The sequence below is a fragment of the Rousettus aegyptiacus genome, unplaced genomic scaffold (assembly GCF_014176215.1).
Source record: "Rousettus aegyptiacus isolate mRouAeg1 unplaced genomic scaffold, mRouAeg1.p scaffold_m13_p_18, whole genome shotgun sequence".
NCBI lineage: Eukaryota > Metazoa > Chordata > Mammalia > Chiroptera > Pteropodidae > Rousettus > Rousettus aegyptiacus.
Window position 1 is genome coordinate 924,610 of NW_023416293.1, and position 18,685 is coordinate 943,294.

An 18,685-nucleotide genomic window follows, 5' to 3' on the forward strand; every position below is an offset into this window, starting at 1 on the left:
AATATTTGCATAGTCTCAGAGCACTTCCTCTAAGATACTTACTAATTACAAAGGGGAAAACATTAACTCTACAATGCGGAAAACTGGTAGACAACTGTTTAATCAAGTAATCAAGGCAGACATCAGCAAGAATAAGGCGTATAGACATCATTTACTCCTTGATGTGACGCTGAGAAGGGCACCTGAGGATTCAAACCACCCCAGGTCTTGTCAGATGCTAAAATGTCATACTGTTCATCATTTTGGGGTGAACAGCTTATTTTCTTCAAGAAATGAATTAATGGATTTGTTGGGAGAAGTAGCAGGCAACTACATCAATCAGAATATTCTATCAGTTGTGAAATATACCCAATTCTGTACAGTTACTCATGAAAGTATAATTAATTAGTGAGCTAAGACAAGCTCTAAGTGAGGCTTATGTACAAAAAGAAAAACAGAAAGGAAATGATATTTTCTCGTGTGAGACACACACTAGGTGGTAATAATAATAATCATAGCAAATATTTATAACAATAATGTATTTTCCCACTATTTTAATTTTAATTGCATTTTATTTAATAATATATAAATAAATTTATTCATTTATTTAATCCTGAAAATAACCCTATGAGATGAGCACTGTTGTTATCCTCATTTTGCAGATGAGGAAACAAAGGCATGAAAAGTTGCATGATTTGTCTGGGGCCATTTAGTAAGTAGCAGGGCCTACTGCATTATACTACCTTCCAGAAAATATCAGTTTAATTATAATACATGCTAGGTACTGTGCTGAATACTTTACATATCCTAATCCTCATAATATTCCCATCTAGGAACTTTTTTCCACAAATAAAATTTTTACAAATGAAAAAAGTAAGAGTGTGTTGGGCTGTTCGGCACGGAGCAGCGTATTTAGTGTGTCTGGCCTCGTCCAGGAACCGTCAATAGTTCCTCATCCCCTGGGTCACTGTGACGAGCAATATGGTCCCCCACACACATTTTCAAATGTCCCTGCGAGAGCAGTACCCACGAAAAAACTAGCCGTTAAAGGTCATTAGGCGCTAGGAGGTACAGCTGGGGTACGAAGCCAGGCCTGATGAGTCCAGGCTGATGCTATCTCCAACAGCAGACACCGAGGGGAGGGGGCTGAGACGGGAACGCATGTACGGAGACAGGGGAGCACAGCTTCATGAAGTGTGGGGAGCAACTATTGTTGCAAACAGCTGAGAGTTAGTCTATAAAGTATAACGATAGTCTTACATGGCACTTGTTGAATTAAGCGAGATGAAAAGCATGGACCAATTTAGAAAATACATCAGATTTGTCTGTTGAGGGGACTGGGATTCAACTCAGAACTCTGAGAACTGGCATCATTCGACATGTTATTTATTTGTAAAGGTCTAAGCAGCACAAAGTTGTGGAGGAGGAGTGAAGTCCGGAAAGAATTTCAAAGACTATCATTTCTTTTAGTTTCATTATTCTAGTATTTTCAAATCTATCAAGGATGTTTTCCATTCAACATTATATAAGCTATATTATTTATGGACACAAATCATCTATGTTATTCTAATTACTCTTTTATTTAATAAGAAATTCAGAATGTTAGGGGAAAATATTGAAAAACAACATTAGCATAATTGGTGATATAGGTCACAAATACGTAGTAAAAACAAACAAACACAGAATAATTATTTCTATCTTCTCAAGAGAATAAAATATCTTCAGTATATAACATTCAGATATTATAAACTTTTAAACATTTTAATATTATAAATTTTAATATACAGATATAACAGTAGTCTTCAATCAACATTTTGGTTATTTCATGGAATCTCCACACTAATCATACTCATGCATGAGCACACACATGTGTGCATAGGATAAACGAAAATTTCCGTTACCTTTGCAATAATAACTTCTTTCTTCAGAATCTTCATTGCATAATATTTCCCACTTGCCTTCTCTCGAACCAAAATAACTTTCCCAAAAGTGCCTTTACCTAGTAGTTTCAAATAGTCAAAATCATTCATAGTCTGAAAAACACAAATTAAAAAATATAATATGAAATATGTGATGCAATTTATTTATAAAAATATATGTATATATTTAAAGTATCCACTCGAGAGCAAATTCCACCCATTTCAGCACTACGTAAATAAGAATCAGGCAGGCGCTGGCGGTCCATCAGCAATCACGGATGATTCCCAAGCAGTTCTCAGACAGTGAAGACAATTTTGAATCTAGAATTCCTCAGTTACTCAAATTATCAGTCAAGTATAAAGACAAAGGGAAAATAAAATCACTTTCATTCACTTCCAAGGACTCAAGTTGTTTAGGATTTAGTACTGCCACTACCTCCGGACAGTGTAATAATAAAAAATGTCCCGACGACATTTCCAAATACATACAAAGGAGCAATACTTTTGAAGGGAGGTATCTGAGAATGTACTCCAGCAAAATGAGGATGGAATCCAATAAAGAAAAAGGTATGTGTATAAGAAATGTTGAAAACAATCCTGGAGCCCAATGAAAAGAAATTTAAGACAGAGAGTAGTACAACTTTCGAGAAGGCGATTAACACAATTCAGAACAGTCAGTCAGGGAGCTCTAAGAACGTCTTTAATTAATTTGCCTGTCTTCAGTTTCATTTCTCATTCCCATTTCTAAATCAAGTGATTCCCAGGATTTTGCCAAGCTGGCCTCAGTACTTGCTCTCTCCAGGCCCTTCTAAGCATGCTTTTCCTCTCTGCTTTATCTATCGACATTCTTCTAGAAATTTCCAAAATTTTGATATTGCCTATCCACTAATGCCCTTCCCCTGTTTGGTTTTTCATTTTTGTGGACTTGTCCCTTTTTTAAAAGTCCTTTACTATCATTTTAATAGGCTTTTACATGGAAGGGGAGGTAACTAGGTAAGCTCAGTTTATTATCTTAAATTTAAATTCAGTTTAGATGGGTTTATGAATTACAAGTTAATGATACAGGTTTTATCTTACAGACAATCAGAAGTTATTAAAGATTTTTGTGCCTTTTTAAAACTATTTTTTCCTGTTTACCAATTTATAAAGTAAATCTCAAGAAATGTCAGAAATGTCTCAAATCAATGACCTCAGCTTCCACCTTAAGAAACTAGGAAAAAAAGAAATTAAACCCCCCCAAATTAAAAGAAATAATAAAAATCAGAGCAGAAATCAATTAAATTTTTAAAAAGAACAAAAAAAAAGCAGAGATAATCAATGTAACCAAAGCTGATTCTTTGAAGAGATCAATAAAATTGATAAACCTTTAGCCAGATTGGTCAGGAAAATAAAGACAGAGATGCAAATGATCCATATCAGGAAAGAGAGAGGTGGTATCACTAGAGATTCTATAGCTATTAAAAGAATCTCAAAGGAATATTATAAAGATTTATATCCATGAAACTGACAATTTACATGAAATGAACAAATTCCTCAAAAGTCTCAAATTACTAATGCTCACTTAAGAAGAAATACAGTTAAGTCCTCACTTAACACTGTTAACCAGTTCTGGGACTTTAAGTAAAATGACACATAATGAAACTAATTTTACCACAGGATAACTGATTTAAACATAGGTTACATTGTTATAGCATCTCATCAATGTTATAATGAAACAATGAACAAAAAGCAAGCTTATTTGAGGACCTGCTGTAGGTAACTTAAATAGTCCTATAACTATTAAGGAAACGAAATTCGTAGTCAAAAATCTTTGAACAAGGAAAACTACAGGATCGGATGGCTCTGCTGGTGAATTCTATAAACATTTATGGAAAAAGTAATGCCAATTCTATATAAACTCCTATCGAAGACTAAAAAGAGGAGAATACTTCCCAATTCTTTCTACAAGGTTATCGGGACCCTGATACCAAAACCAGACAAAAACATTCTAAGAAGACTAAAGACCAATATTCCTCATGTAAATATACATAAAAATTCTAAAAATTTTATAAATGAATGCTTATATTGATTTTGAACAATATTTGCTGCTATAATTTTAACAATTTTTCCAAATGTTATGTGTTAATCACTCAATAGCTAGTTCAAAAGAAAAGTAGAAAAAGATAACAAAGTACTTTATTAACTCAACTAAAAATCAAACAAGTGGCTCTAAATATACAGAATATGGTTAACAAAGCTAGTGACACTTGAACAAATCATTTAATTTTCATTAATCTATTTTAGAAATCAAGGGATACTGCAGAGCCCCAAAGCTACTTGTGCTAGGTAGTCAGTCTCCAAAGACGGATGCTACTAATTCCCTCTTCTCTTTGTGTGTACACGCCATTCTCCCCATTAAGAGGTGGAGTCAACTTCTTGTCCTGGGCTGGCATTTATCTTGCTCGGAACACAGAATAGGATCAAAGCGACGCTGTGCCAGTTCTAGACCCAGCCCTTACGCCTGTCAGCTTATGCTTTGTCTCTCTTGAAAAAGTCATTCTTGAAAGCCAGCTCTCGTGCTGTAGGAAGTCCGGGCTATTCTGCTGGGGAGAGGGGCCATGGAGTGAGGCCCTGGAAGATGAGACACCACAGAGAGAGGGGGGTAGGGGGTCACGTGGAGGAGGACCAAGAACCCAGACACGTGGGAAAGGCGTCCTTGAATTTCCAGCCCAGCCCATGTGCTAGTTGAATGCAGCTGCTTGACAGATACATTGGAGACGGGCAAACGACCCAAGCAAACCACAATATCATGAGAAATAATATACTGTCATTGTTTTAAGACACTAAACTTGGGTAGTTTATTCCATGGCAATAAAGCCATTATTCTCATAAATAGGCCAATACTGTATTGCTTAAAGCTTCACTTGAGCAGGATCTTTTTTTTTTTTTTTTTTTAATCTAAAAGCACAGGAACATGATACTTGTGTCCTATTACTAAATGTTATATAAACTCAAACTGAATTCTTAGGAGTAAAAATTTAAAAAGAATTTGTAAACTGCTTTATGATATTTTCCATGAAAAGCTTATATAATTATAAAATAGTACTACATTCCTTTAGGACTGCAATTCTTAGGGACAAGGAGATTTTTTAAAAGTATGACAGCTTTAAATCTAAATTTCACAGATTCTGTCAGTTCGACTGTTCATCTCTTAAAAAAAGAAATTTGCATGGAAATTGATATTAGTAAAAAAGCATTCTATGTGATAAAACAACAAAAAAACAGATTTCATATCTATTTTAACAAAACTTCAGAACATTTTAAAAAGTATCTTTGATACCAGATGCTCATGTTCAGTGAAGTCTACACAGTGATTATCTAGTCTTTGCAACTGAAATGTAACCTATTACAAAATGTGTCCTCTTTTGGACGGTGTTAAGGGAAAAGGTACAATAAGAACTTGATAAAAAATGAGAGCATGAATACACTCCAGAAAAATTAATCCTCCAAAACCTGATCCTGGGAATTTATTAGGGAGTTTTTTACATAGCTGTACTCTTTCCTTTACACAATCTCTAACATATCAGTGTGGCTGTTTCTGGTTAAGAGATACATGTGCATATAGCAATGCTTAATAAATATATTCAAATTACACACACTAGAATATAAGAAAAAGACCGTCTATTCCAAAATCAGGTTAAAAATGTGAACATATAATGAAAAAGGAATATAAAGAATCTCTCAGAAAGGAATACAGAGGTTTTTGTAAACTTGGAGAAAAAGGATAAATTCTGCCCACATTTTATGATGTAAGAACGAAATCGAACAAAGCTCATGGGACACTAAGCAAAAAGGGCTGCTCTCCAGAGGTCCGCCTCTCTGCCCGCCTCCTCTGGGTCTCTTCCTCATGGGAACAGGAAGCTCTAATCTGATGGGTCAAGTTCTACACTGATGATGTCAGTGCTCCCTCTTCGAGCAGCAGGGAGTGATCGCAGGATTTCAGCAAGCCCCACCATCCCTTCCCCTCTCTCTCTCTCCCAGTACTAACCGTTCCTTTGCATTAAATAATCAAATTCCAAGAACTGAGTCATACTCAATGGAAAGAGAGGTGGTGTGGCTTGTCCTCTGTACCTAAGTCATGAGATAGGCCACTGCTCCCAAAGAGGCCTACACTGGCCACTCCCAAACTAAGCAAAACTGATTCCCATGTGACTGTCGATCCTTTATGCTGTGCGCCTCGGACCCTGACGGGTACAGAGAATGGCAGCTTGAGTCCTCTAGGCAAATTCTTTTGAAACATCATCTTTTTAATCTAAACACAGAACAGCACTTAAGTGTGGTTACAAGATCTGTGCCTCTTTTCTCCAAGAGAGATTTCAACCTGCAGAGGGGACACTGTGGCCAGCCCTTTACCCCTGGGGAAGTGCCCACCTGTGTGCGCCAGGCAAGAGCAAGCAAGGAGGACAACTTCCAGCACGGCTACCCGAGTCAGAGATAATCTCTTCATGCTAGCACTCAATTTTCTAAAAGTGCATAGAGAAGAAAATGTGTTCTGTAAATTATGAGGAGGATATTCTTATTTCAGAATATCTGTGTTTACAGTCTGAAGTTAAAAATAATCTGAACTTCCACAATTCCATTTATGATAGCTGATGCACATAAAGGATATAGTTCTAGAGCCATGTATCTTAGGGAAGTGACAGTAACATGTCACCATTTTTAACCAAGTTATTAGGACTGTCATAGAAGAGGCAGTAGTACCATGTACTATCTTTTTTTGTTGGTTTTTTTTTTTTGAGCTCTTTGTCATTTAAAACTACTTTTGCTATTTCATTTTAAATGAAATGAAATTTAAAAAATGGAAATCAGATACAGGCCAATTAAGACAATGAACCCACCCCACCTCTCCAAATCAAAATATCCCTATCAAGTTTTCAGTTTGCAGACTCGGTTTCAGTGGGAGAATTCTCAGAGAATCTGCTTTAAGAAGATGTGTATGTTTTTAACTATCTTATATGGAGAAGTAGAATGCTAGCTCACAATAATAGCTAATATTCATTGAGCACTTAGCATATAAGCACGTTATGTGTATGCCCTCGTTTTCAGCAACACGACTATATGAGCTAAGTACCATTACTGTCTCCCTTTCACAGAGGAAGTGACTGAAGAGCAGAAGTATTAAGAAACTTTCCACACAGCTGCACACATGGTGGACTCCAAACTTGAAACCTGGCTATAGGGCCCCAAAGTCCTCACTTTCTACCACTGTTCTGTAATATTAAAATTCTACTGATTTTTTTCCAAGAGTGCTCTAATATAAAGTAAAATCAACTAATATCCAAACATTATTTATGCCCAACAGTTTAACATATAATTTGAGAAATAAAGTACAGTCACGGGAGAGAATACCAGTATAATTTTGTTCCTCATATAACTCGATTATGAGAATAATGATCATAGAGATCAGTGAGGCTCAAGATCTATGAATCAATGAAAAGAAATAAGCTGCGTACTGAAGTTGTACAGTGTATAAATGGAAGTCCTTATATGTTTGAAGAAGATAGTCGACTTCTGTAAATGCAAGATGACTCAACTGGAAAATGAGGTAACAGCACCTACTTCAGATGATTTCTGTGAGTATTAAATAATATATGCAAAAGTACTGCTCAAAGGCTGGAACAAAAAACTCGTGTTAATTAGTGAAAGTGATGAATTCTAAGATAATCCATGCTAGTAACTGTGAAAAAAAGGGAAAATGAAATGTTTTTATAATTATTAATAACTAGCCTTAAAAGAAAATAAAATCCTCCAATACTTTTCCATTTTTACATCTTTAGTCTCCATTTGACATTCTTCTAGTAAATTTCCATATTAGTTTCCAAAATTCTTCCATCCATCAGCAACAGCATTTCTGGTTAGGATGTTATAAACTCCCCACTTTCAACCTCTACCTATCTCAACAGTTTCTTATTATTAATCTTTGTTATAAGCAGAATTTTAGGAATTCCACAGAATTAAATAGGGTATAGCTAGTATAGCGTGTTATTGAATAGTTTGTCAATCATAGGATAAGATTAACTGGAATCTGATTTTAAATTATGTGCATAATTTCAAGTTAATTTTGTACAACTGCACATACACTTACAAAAGAAGCTTTCTTATCTCTGAATAGGTGGCTAAAGCTAGACTGCGGTTTTATTTTTGCGATGACTGAGGAACAAGGGAGGTTAAGTTGACTTAGAAGTAAAGAGAGATTCAATTCGGCCAACAAATAGGGGATAAACCCATACAGAAGACACAAGACGTTCTCAGACAGTTGGCCAAGGTCAAGTGCAGAATATCATTCTCATTAGAAGAGGAATTTCAGAGAGGGATAATGAACTAATCTAAGCCGGGCTGCCCAACTTCACCACGTTCACACGCTTCAGCCTGCAGAGCAAGGAGGGTCTGCGCTCGGGCAGAGTCTGATGCCAGAGAGTTCTGAATCTCTGCGCTAACACAGAACCGCGTGGATGATCACCTTAAAAATCAGCATCTTCCTACCTGAAGATTAATTTAACCTATTACAACAAACATGATGAATGCCATATTCATCTATTTTGAACACCTAGATCTTTAATCTTAAAATACCATTTTTTACACAAGGAATTTGCTTTTCAATTTTCTACAGCAGTGAAAACTGTAATTTACAATTCCCGTAAATATATAAATTGGCGCTTATTATTCTATAGCCCCAAAGGAAAGGAAAAGTCCATTTCCTTTGCCAGCTCAGGAGCAGTCATTAAGATAAAAAATGATTATTTCCAAGATTGTTCACTTCCTGCTGACTTTAGTGAGGCTGGGGCCCGAGCGGGAGGCACACCGGAACGTCGTCTGCTCCTGCCTTCAGGAGCAGACAGGATGCCAAGTGCAAGAGGACTAATCATTAGGGAGAACATTGTATTTCCAAGTTTCTAAAATGGTATTAAAAACAATAGGTGAAAAATGTAAGTTCCAGAGTAGCCCTGTGGCAGCTCCTTCACAGTTCCCTAACAAGCCTATCAGCAGTGTTCAGAGCTAAGTGCGGAACCAATGAAATGACGTGATGTTTCAATTATTTGATTTTAAGTGACAGGTTATTTCACTGAATAAAAGCCAACCACGCCCATATAAGATACTGAGCTGACATTTTTTTCCAAATGGCAGTTTGGGGCATATTTCTTCCATACACATAAATGTGATGCGTAAGAGAATAAATGACTACTTTCTACCTTTCTTTTATGATGAGTTGTAGAAGCGTCCATCTCTTCCTCCCCTATGTTATCAATCTGTGAAGTTGGACTACAGTTCATTCTCTCTTCTTCTTGCCTCTGAAGTCTGTCTGCTACAGCCTGAATAGCTTCTGTCCATTCTTCCCTATAAAAACAAGTCAAATTTCTCATTAATAGAAGATGGTAAGCAACTTGAATATTCTTTTTATAAAATATGAAATGTACACAAATAGTCTATTCCAGTATAATGCACGTGCACACGCACACGCGTGCATACACACACACACACACTCTCTCTCTCTCTCTCTCTCTCTCTCTCTCTCTCTCTCTCTCCCCCCCCCCCCCACCTTTCCCTCCAAGGCGAAACTCGCCCCACGGGCCTCTTACATCACAGGCCTAAGGCTGGCAGCCTTTGGAGGTATGTTCAATGAGAAAAAGAAAAAAAGGATCATAAGAAAATTCAGTTAAAATCCTTTAAATGTACAGCTAAATTTTAACTGTCTGTACCCATCTTACCTATAAACTAAATTGACCCCAAAACATTTGCTGCACTTTTTGAATGTTTCACTTAGCTGTTCTAAGTCCATCACTGACATAGTCAAGATCTTTACTGATCTTTACTGTGGCCTAACAGAAGTTCTAGAAGTTCTCAAAGCCAAAACCTTTCACTGTTCCCAGATCACAGGTAAGTTTCATTTTTTAAAACAATGACAAGCATAAATTATAGCTTAAATAGCAAGTCTCTTGAGCACCCATATAAAGCTCTTATTTTTTGAGAGTTGTCTCATCATATCGAGGATCATTTATCTCTATATAAATTTTAAAGTCAGCTTGCTGTCTTGAAGTCTGTTAGAATTTTCAATGGAATTGAATTAAATCTAAAGATCAATTTGGAAGACACTGCCATATTAATAAATTAAGTCTTCCAAACCATGAACTTGGTATAGCTCTCCATTTATGTAGGTCATTAATTTCCAAATGCAGTGCTTTGCAATTTTCTGTGAAAAGGTCTTGCACATCTTTAATTGAATTTATTTCTAAGCATTCTTTTATGCTATCATAGAGTGCTTTTTTTTTAATTTTGTCTTCTAATTTTTCTTGCTAGTATTTACAGTAGCTTATTGTATGGTGACCTTGTATCTTGTAGTCTTACTAAATCATTTCTTAGTTCTAATAGCTTTTATTTTTCTGGATTTTCTACAGACACAACTATGCTGTTTACAAACGAGGGCAGTTTTACTTCTTCCTTTCCAATCTATTTGCCTTTTATTTCTTTTTCTTGTCTTATAATGCCCTAGATCAGACAGACCATTGGTACGATGTTAAATGAAAGTGGTGAGAGCAGACATTACTTTGTTCCTGATCTTAGAGAGAAAGCAGAGAGCTTTTTACCTTTAAGTATTATATAAGTTATAGAGTTTTTTGTAGATAACCCTTAACCAAGTTGAAACAGTTCCCTTCGCTTCAACGGTGTTTTTGTTATAAAATGGTACTGAATTTTGTCAAATATTGTTTTCTGCATGTGTTGCAATGATCATGTAGCTTTTCTCCTTTATCCTGTTAACATCATAAATTTAGTTCAATGGTTTTCAGATGTTAATGCAAATGAATTCTTGGGATAAACTCCATATAGTCATGATGTATTATTCTTTTGACACATTTTTTCAATTTGATTTGTCAAAATTTTGTTGAGAAATTGTGCATCGCTGTTCACAAGCATAATGAACGGGCTATACAGTATTCTCTTCGTACACTAGCTTTGCCTGCTTTTTGAAATGAGGGTGACAGTGGCCTCATAAAATGAGATAGAAAGTGTTCTCTCCACCATTATTTTCTGAAATAGACTGTGTAGGACCGGTAATATTTCTTTAAATGTTTAACAAGCTACACCAAAGAAGCCATTTGGACTTGGTGATTTCTTTGAGGAAAAATGTTTTAATTACTAACTCAATTTTTCTCACTGATTTAGGCTGTTCAAGTTTTCTCTGTTTCTTGGGTCAGTATCAATGACATGTGTCTTCCCTCTTTTTCTTTAACTATCTTCCAAGACGTTTTTTGGCTCTATTAATTTTGTTTCAAAGAACTAGCTTTTGTTTATTGATTAGTCTCTATTAGTTTTTCTGTTTTCTGCTTCACTGATTTCTGATCTCTTCTGTTTCCTTCTTTCTGTCTTGGGTTTAATTTACTCCACTTTTCTAGTTTCTTAAGATAAACGCATATGTTACTGACTCGTCTTTGAGCACCTACCCTGAGAATTATAACATTTGCCCTACACTTAGCAAAGCCTAATATGTCCACACTTTGAACTAGTCCCAGAACATAATAAGACATTAACTCCAGTTTTTCATCAACCTCAATTTACATATTATTTCAGATATTTTCATTCTATATAATCAAATCGCAAACTTATTATTATTCATAAAATCAACAATCATTGGGCTTTGTAACTTTATTTACCATTTCAATTGGTTTTTTGTTTTTCATTCCTTCCTGCATCTCTCATCTGGAAGTGTTTTTATTCTGTCTGAAAAATACTCATTTAGTATTTTCTTTATTTTTTGACTGAACTTATTAAAAGATTTCATTTCTTATGTTCCATGTCAATTGTTTCTGCTGTTACATCCTTTTTGGTCCAACTGTTCCTTCTCTGAAGGCAAAGTATTTTTTTTTTCTTATCTGTTTTGAGGATTTTCTTTGTTTTGTTTTGTTTTTTTGGAAATGGGTTTTCTTTGCATGTTTCCTCATGGGATTTAGAGGACTTCTTAAATGTGTAGTCTGATAGATTGAGCCATTTTAGCATGTTTCTAGTCATTATCTCTTCAAATACTTTCTACTCCATTCTTTCAATCTCATTTTTGAGACATGAATTATGTGAATTCAAGACATTCTTACTGTATTCTCTAGTTTTGTACTATGTTCTTACCTATTTTTATTTTCTATCATTTTAACTCCATGTTTCATGCCAAGATACTATTATAACCTATCTTTGAGTTCACTAATTTTCCATAATGCTAGATTTAATTTAGTATTAAAACCATCCACTAGCACTTATAATTTTAAATATTTTATTTCTCGATTTTAGAAATTACATTTGATTCTTTTAAAATAAATTTTAGCTCTCTGCTGAATCTCCCAGCCCTAATTTTTATTTCCTTGAACACACTAATATATAATTCTTTTAATCACTGCCTGATAACTCCATTTTTTAGAGCCTTTGGATTATGAATCTGCTTCTGTTGTCCATTCTGCCTCTATGGTTTTGGTCACATTATCATGTATCATTGTGTATTTGTTTATTTTTTAACAAGTCTTGAACAATATACATGAAAAAAGATAGGGGCCTAGGAAGATATAATCTTCCTTTAAAGATCATTTATGTTTACTTTTAAAAACCTCCTAGAAGACAAGCAAAAGTGGATCATGTTAACCAAATTTAAGGCCTGAAGTAATTTACAGCTAGACTTCAGTCCTTAAAAGGTAACTCTGTCTTCAGTTTACCCTTTCTTCTAGGGTATAGTCCTAAAATGTAGTGACTTAACGTGCCTTCTCTTTGGTGTGCCCTGCATTCCAGAATACGACTCCCAGCTTGGAGACTTACTCCAAATCTCAACACCTCAGACACACTTTCTAGAACTGGCAGGAACTCTTAGTGAAAGAATGGGCTCACCTCCCTGGGCTTCTTTCTTCCATAAAGTTTTGGCCCCATAATTCTTCATAGCCTTATTGGCTCTTGGATACCTTTTTTAAAAAATGTTCCATCTTGCTTTTCCTGTACCTCTTAGTGGACCTTAATTACCTAATTCACCATAATTGAACTACACAGGCATCTACAGTTGACTCTTGAACAATGCAGAATTAACCACTAATAGCCTACTGTTAATGGGAAGCCTTATCAATAACATAAAAAGTTGATTAATACACATTTTGTATGTTATATTATGTACTATATTCTTACAATAAAGTAAGGTAGAGGAAAGAAAGCATTAAGAAAACCATAAGGAAGAGAAAATACATTTCCAGCATATATAGAAAAAAATCTGCAATTTGAACATTTGTTGCTCAAGGGTCAACTGTACATATGCCTGCTAAAGAGTATTGGCCCCAAATGTCTTGCTAATTGAGAGTGCTCCTAAAGCCCAAAAAGCTGCAGCATAGTAAGAGCGTACAGCGGTAGGAAAAACCTTCACGTTGTGCATAAGTATGTGTAGACAAGTGTTACATGTAAAGTGATAACAAGTGTGCACCGAGTGCAGTGGTGATTGGGATGGGGACCCGGAGAGAGAGGTGATTTGTAAATGGAGATGTACAAGATGAGTACTTCACAAGAGCCAGGAATAGCCACGGGTGAAGTGAGAGTCCACTATGGAACCAGTTCTTGGGATCTACGAGCAGTTCGACCGAGCTGCAACACAACGGGGGATGTGTGCACACACACGTATGCGTGAGCGTCGTGGGGCCATGGTAGTGACAATGCAAGTGGCCAGCTATGAGAAAGGAAATAACCTAGGTCTGCAGTGTGGGTGTTCCTGTGTGGCATAAGAAAGTACATACAAAAAATCATATTTAACAATGAATAACTTGAATACGTTTATTAAATCAGAAAAAAAACGAATAAAACTATCCCAAAAATTATTAGATACCGCTAAAAGCACAGAGAAATAACAGATAAAATTCTCGGAAAGGAAGAGGCAAAATTGTTATTGTCTGCAGATGCCATGCTTGCAAAAGAATAAATGTTTTGAGTTACATAATAAAAAGAAATCATTCCTTCTAAATACGAGAAATATAAAGAAAGTTATGAAAAACATTCTAATCACAACAGCAATAAAAATATAAATATAAAATAGCTATAAATAAACGTACTATCGACTTTTTCAAATAAAGAAAAAAAATACTCTACTAAAGGAATTATACTAATAGGAATTTTCTTTAGATGTCAAAAACATATTCTAAAGTTTACCTATAAGAATGCACTAGAGACGTCTGCAAGATGGCAGCAGAGGAAGCCCTAGATTCTCTCTCTACTCACTAAGACACCAACTCCAATAAACACCAACACATGGATTAATTCTCATCTTGAGAAATCCGAAAACCAGTTAAGAGGCTCCTGCATCCCAGGTGAGTACGAAACCAGCTGAGAACCAAAGAAACCTAGGGGACTTGAGGGGAATCCTCAGAACCTGCAGTACCATGAAAAGGCACCAGAGAGAGAGAGAGAGAGAGAGAGCAAGAAATTACAAACCAAAAAAAAAAAAAAAACACCTGCAAGTTTCTGTTACTGGAGGTTACATGCATAAATCCAGAGAGGTCATATTTACAGAAAAGGTCTGAGAATGATTGGTGAAGGTCATTCTCTGTACAAAGGTAGTCTTTATAACAAACTTACAAGGCAAACAAAGAAACAGAGAAACATGGCCCAATCAAAAGAATAAAAAAAATCTCTAGAAACTGACTCTAAAGAAAGAGAGGTATATCAATTATCTGACAAAAAATTCAAAATAACCAGCACAATGATACATGAACAAAATGAGAATTATCAACAAAGAGAATATATATACATACATGCAGATATATTTAATTTGGGAGCTTAAGAACACATGAACTGAATTGAAAAATTAACTAGACAGATTCAATAGCAGTCTTAATCAACTGAAAGAAAGAATAAGCAAGCTCAAAAACATGTCATTTGTAATCATCCACGTAAAGTAGCAAAAATAAAAAAAGAATGAAAAGAATTTTCAAAGCCTACAGGATGTATGGGATACCATCAAATGGACCATTACACAATACTGAAGTCCCAGAAGGAGAAGAGAGGGAAAAAGAGGCAGACAGCTTATCTGAAAAATTAATGGCTGAAAACCTCCCAAATCTGGGGAAGAAAAGAGACATCCAAATTCAACTAGAATGAATCAAGAGAAGTCTACACTGAGACGCATTACAGTCAAATTGTCACAAGTCAAACAACGGATTTTGAAAGCGGCAAAATTAAAGCAACTCATCACCTACAAGGTGCCCCCATAAAACTATCAGTAGAAACCTTGCAGGCCAGAAAGAAATGAGACGATATATTGAAAGTTTTCAAAGACAAAAACTGCCAGTCGAGGATGCAAAATTTGACAAAGCTGTCCTTCAAAAGACTTTCCCAGGTAAGCTGAAGGAATTCATTACCACTCGACCTGCCTTACAAGAAAAGCCGAAGGGAGTCCTTCCAGTTAAAAATAAAAGACAGAAATATATAAAAGATATAAATGCATAAAGTTCACTGGTACATGTAAAATAACAGAGAACTACAGAATACTACAGTGGAATGTAAACCACTTTTAATTCTGGTAAAGAAGTTAAAAGAAAGAATTAATATACTATAAACATAAAAACATTAATGGATACTCAATTAAAAAGAGAATTTGTGACATTAAGAACATAAAGTATGGGGTTGAAATAAGAGAGTGGCATTTTACATGTAGTTGAAGTTAACCTGTTATCAGTTTAAAATAACTGTTCAACTTATTTAACTTTCCTTTGTTTTACATAAGCCCCAAGGTAACCACAAAGAAAATACCTATAAAAGATACACAGAAGAAAATAAGAAATGAATCAAAGCACATTACTACAAAAAAAAAAAAAAAATCAATGAAACACAAAGGAAGACAGAAAAAGAGGACAAGATGTGCAAACAAAGCAACAACACAGTGAACACTATGAACAAAATGGCAATAGTAAGTGCTTTCCTATCAGTAATTATCTTAAATATAAATGGATTAAACTCAATAAGAAGACAGAGTGGCTGAAAGGATTTTAAAAAGATCCAATGACAGGCTAACTAAAGAGACTTGCTTTCGATATAAGGACACACATAAAGAGCAAGGAAGGAAAAAGATATTCCATACAAAAGGTAAACAAAATAAAGCAGGTGTGGCCACATTTATATCAGACAAAACAGACTTTAGGTCAAAAAATGTCAGAAAAGACAAAGAAAGACAGTATGTAATGATAAAAAGGTCAACTCACCAGAAAGCTATGACAATTATAAATATATATGCCCCAAACATCAGAGCATTAAAATATATGAAAAAAACACTGACAGAACTAAAGAGAGAAATGAAAGCAAGACAATAATAGATTTCAAAATCCTACTCTTAATAAAGGAAAGAATATCCAGACATAAGATCAATAAGGAAACAGGATTTGAACAATGCTGTATGTATCAAATGAACATAACAGACATATATATATATAGAACATTCTACCCAATAGCAGCAGAATTGACATTCTTCTTAAGTGCATAAAGAACATTCTCCAGGAGACATCACATGTTTGGTCATGAAACAAATCTTAACAAATTTAAGAAGAATGAAATGATACCAATTATCTTTTCCGACTACAACAGAATGAAACGAGACCTCAACAGCAAAAACAAACAAAAAAACAAAACAAAAACAAAAACAAACAAAAAAACAAAAAACAAAAACTGAAAAATCTGCAAATATGTGGAAATTAAATAACACATACTTAAACAACCAACTGGTCCAAGAAGAAATCGAAGAAAAAAAATTTAAAATACCTTGAGAAAAATGGAAACAAAAACACAGCATACTACTATTTATGAGAGGGAGATAAAGCATATGAAGTGGCAAGTTTACAGAGGTAAATGCCTACATTAAAAAAGAGGAAAAATCCCCAATAAACAATCTAACCATATACCTCAAGGAACTAGAAAAAGAATAAGCGTACGGCTAGCAGAAAGAAGGATAAAATAAAGATTAAACCGAAACTAAGTACAGAATAGAAAAATACCAGGAAAAAAGTCAATGAACAGTTGATTTTTTGAAAATATCAACAAAACTGCCAAGCTTTTTGTCAGACTAATTAAGAAAAAAAAGGAGAAAACTCAAATAAAATCAGAAATGAACGTGGAAACACTACAACTGATCCCACAGAAATTGAAAGGATTATAAGACGAGTATGAACAATTACATGCCAACAAACTGAATAACCTGGAATGAATGGATAAACTCCTAAAAATACACAACCTACCAAAAATGAATCAGGAAAAAGTAGAAAGTTTGAAAAACCAATAATAAATAAGGAGATTACGTCAGTAGTCAAAAACCACCTAACAAAAAAACCACCAGTACCAGACGGTTTCACTGACAACTTCTAGTAAACATTTAAAGAATTAATACCAATACTTCTTAAACTCTTCCAAAAACAGAAGAGGAAAAACTTCCAAACTCATTTTAAAAGGCCGGCATCACCTTGAATTGTCATCCCCGGCATTTCTCTCAAAGCCAGAAAAGACACGCAAGAAGACTAAAGACCCTGTAACTGCAGGTTCTGAGGAGTCACCTCAACAAAACGCTGGCAAACTAAATTCAAGAGCACATTAAAAGTTTCATGCATCTTGACCAAGTGGGATTTATCCCTGGGGTGAAAGGATGGTTCAACATATGTGAATCAATCAATGTGATACATTACATTAATGAATGAAGGACAAAAATTACATGATCATCTTCATAGATGCAGAAAAAACATTTGAAAATATTCAACACTCTTACATGATAAAAACACTCAACAAACTAGGAACAGAAAGAAATTACCTGAACACATGAAAATCTAGGTACGTAAAAAACCCACAGCTGGCATCATACTCAATGACGAAAAACTGAGAGCTTTTCCTCTAGGGTCAGACCAAGGCAAAGATGCCCTCTCATCGCTTCTATTCGACATAAGTACTAAAGTCCTAGCAAGAGCAATTGGTCAAGAAAAAGAAATAAAAAACATGCAAATCAAACAAAGAAGTAAAATTATCTCTGTTTCCAGATGATATGATCTTATGTGTAGAAAACCTCAAAGATTCCACAAAAAGACTGTTAAAACTTAAAAAACAAATTCAGCAAAGCTGCAGGATACAAAATTCACATACATTTCAGGTTTGTTTCTATACACTAACAATGAACATCCAAAAATAAAATTATATAAACAATCCCATATACAGTAGCATCAAAAAGAATAAAATATTTAGAAATAAACTTAACCAAGGAGCAAGTTAAGGCAAAAGGTTTACAGACCGGAAGTTACAAAATACTGATAAAATAAATGAAAGAAATAAATGGAAAACATTCTGTTCATGGATTGAAAGATTTAATATTGTTAAAATGCCCATAATATTCATGGTGATCTACATATCAAAATCCAAATGGCATTTTTTGAAGAGAAAAACAATCCTAAAATTCATATGGAGCCCAAATAACCAAAACAAAAATCTTGAGAAAGAACAAAGCCAGAGGCATCACATTTCCTGACTTCAAAACATATTACGAAGCTACAGTAATACAAATAGTATGTTGACGTCACAGAGCCAGACATATGGAGCAATAGAAAAGAGAGAGCCCAGAAATAAACCCAGATATACAGGGGCAAATGATCATCAAGGATGCTGAGACTACAAAATAGAGAAAGGATTGCCCCTTCGACAAGTGGGTTTGGAAAACTGGATATCCACATGCAGAAGGTAGAAACTGTACCCTAATCTTACACCAAACACAAATACTTAAACAT

General features: G+C 34.9%; 1 protein-coding gene across 3 annotated transcripts in view; it reads right to left on the bottom strand.

Annotated features, from left to right (window-relative positions):
- Positions 1–18,685, bottom strand: part of AKT3 (AKT serine/threonine kinase 3) — a 257,309-nt gene that overhangs the window by 84,252 nt on the left and 154,372 nt on the right. For all 3 annotated transcript variants that reach the window (XM_016151251.2, XM_036235351.1, XM_016151250.2), the window contains 2 exons: positions 9,128–9,272; positions 1,881–2,012 (listed from right to left, as the gene is read on the bottom strand). In XM_016151251.2, the coding sequence (XP_016006737.1) occupies positions 1,881–2,012; positions 9,128–9,272 (277 nt within the window). The remainder of the gene's footprint in view (positions 1–1,880; positions 2,013–9,127; positions 9,273–18,685) is intronic.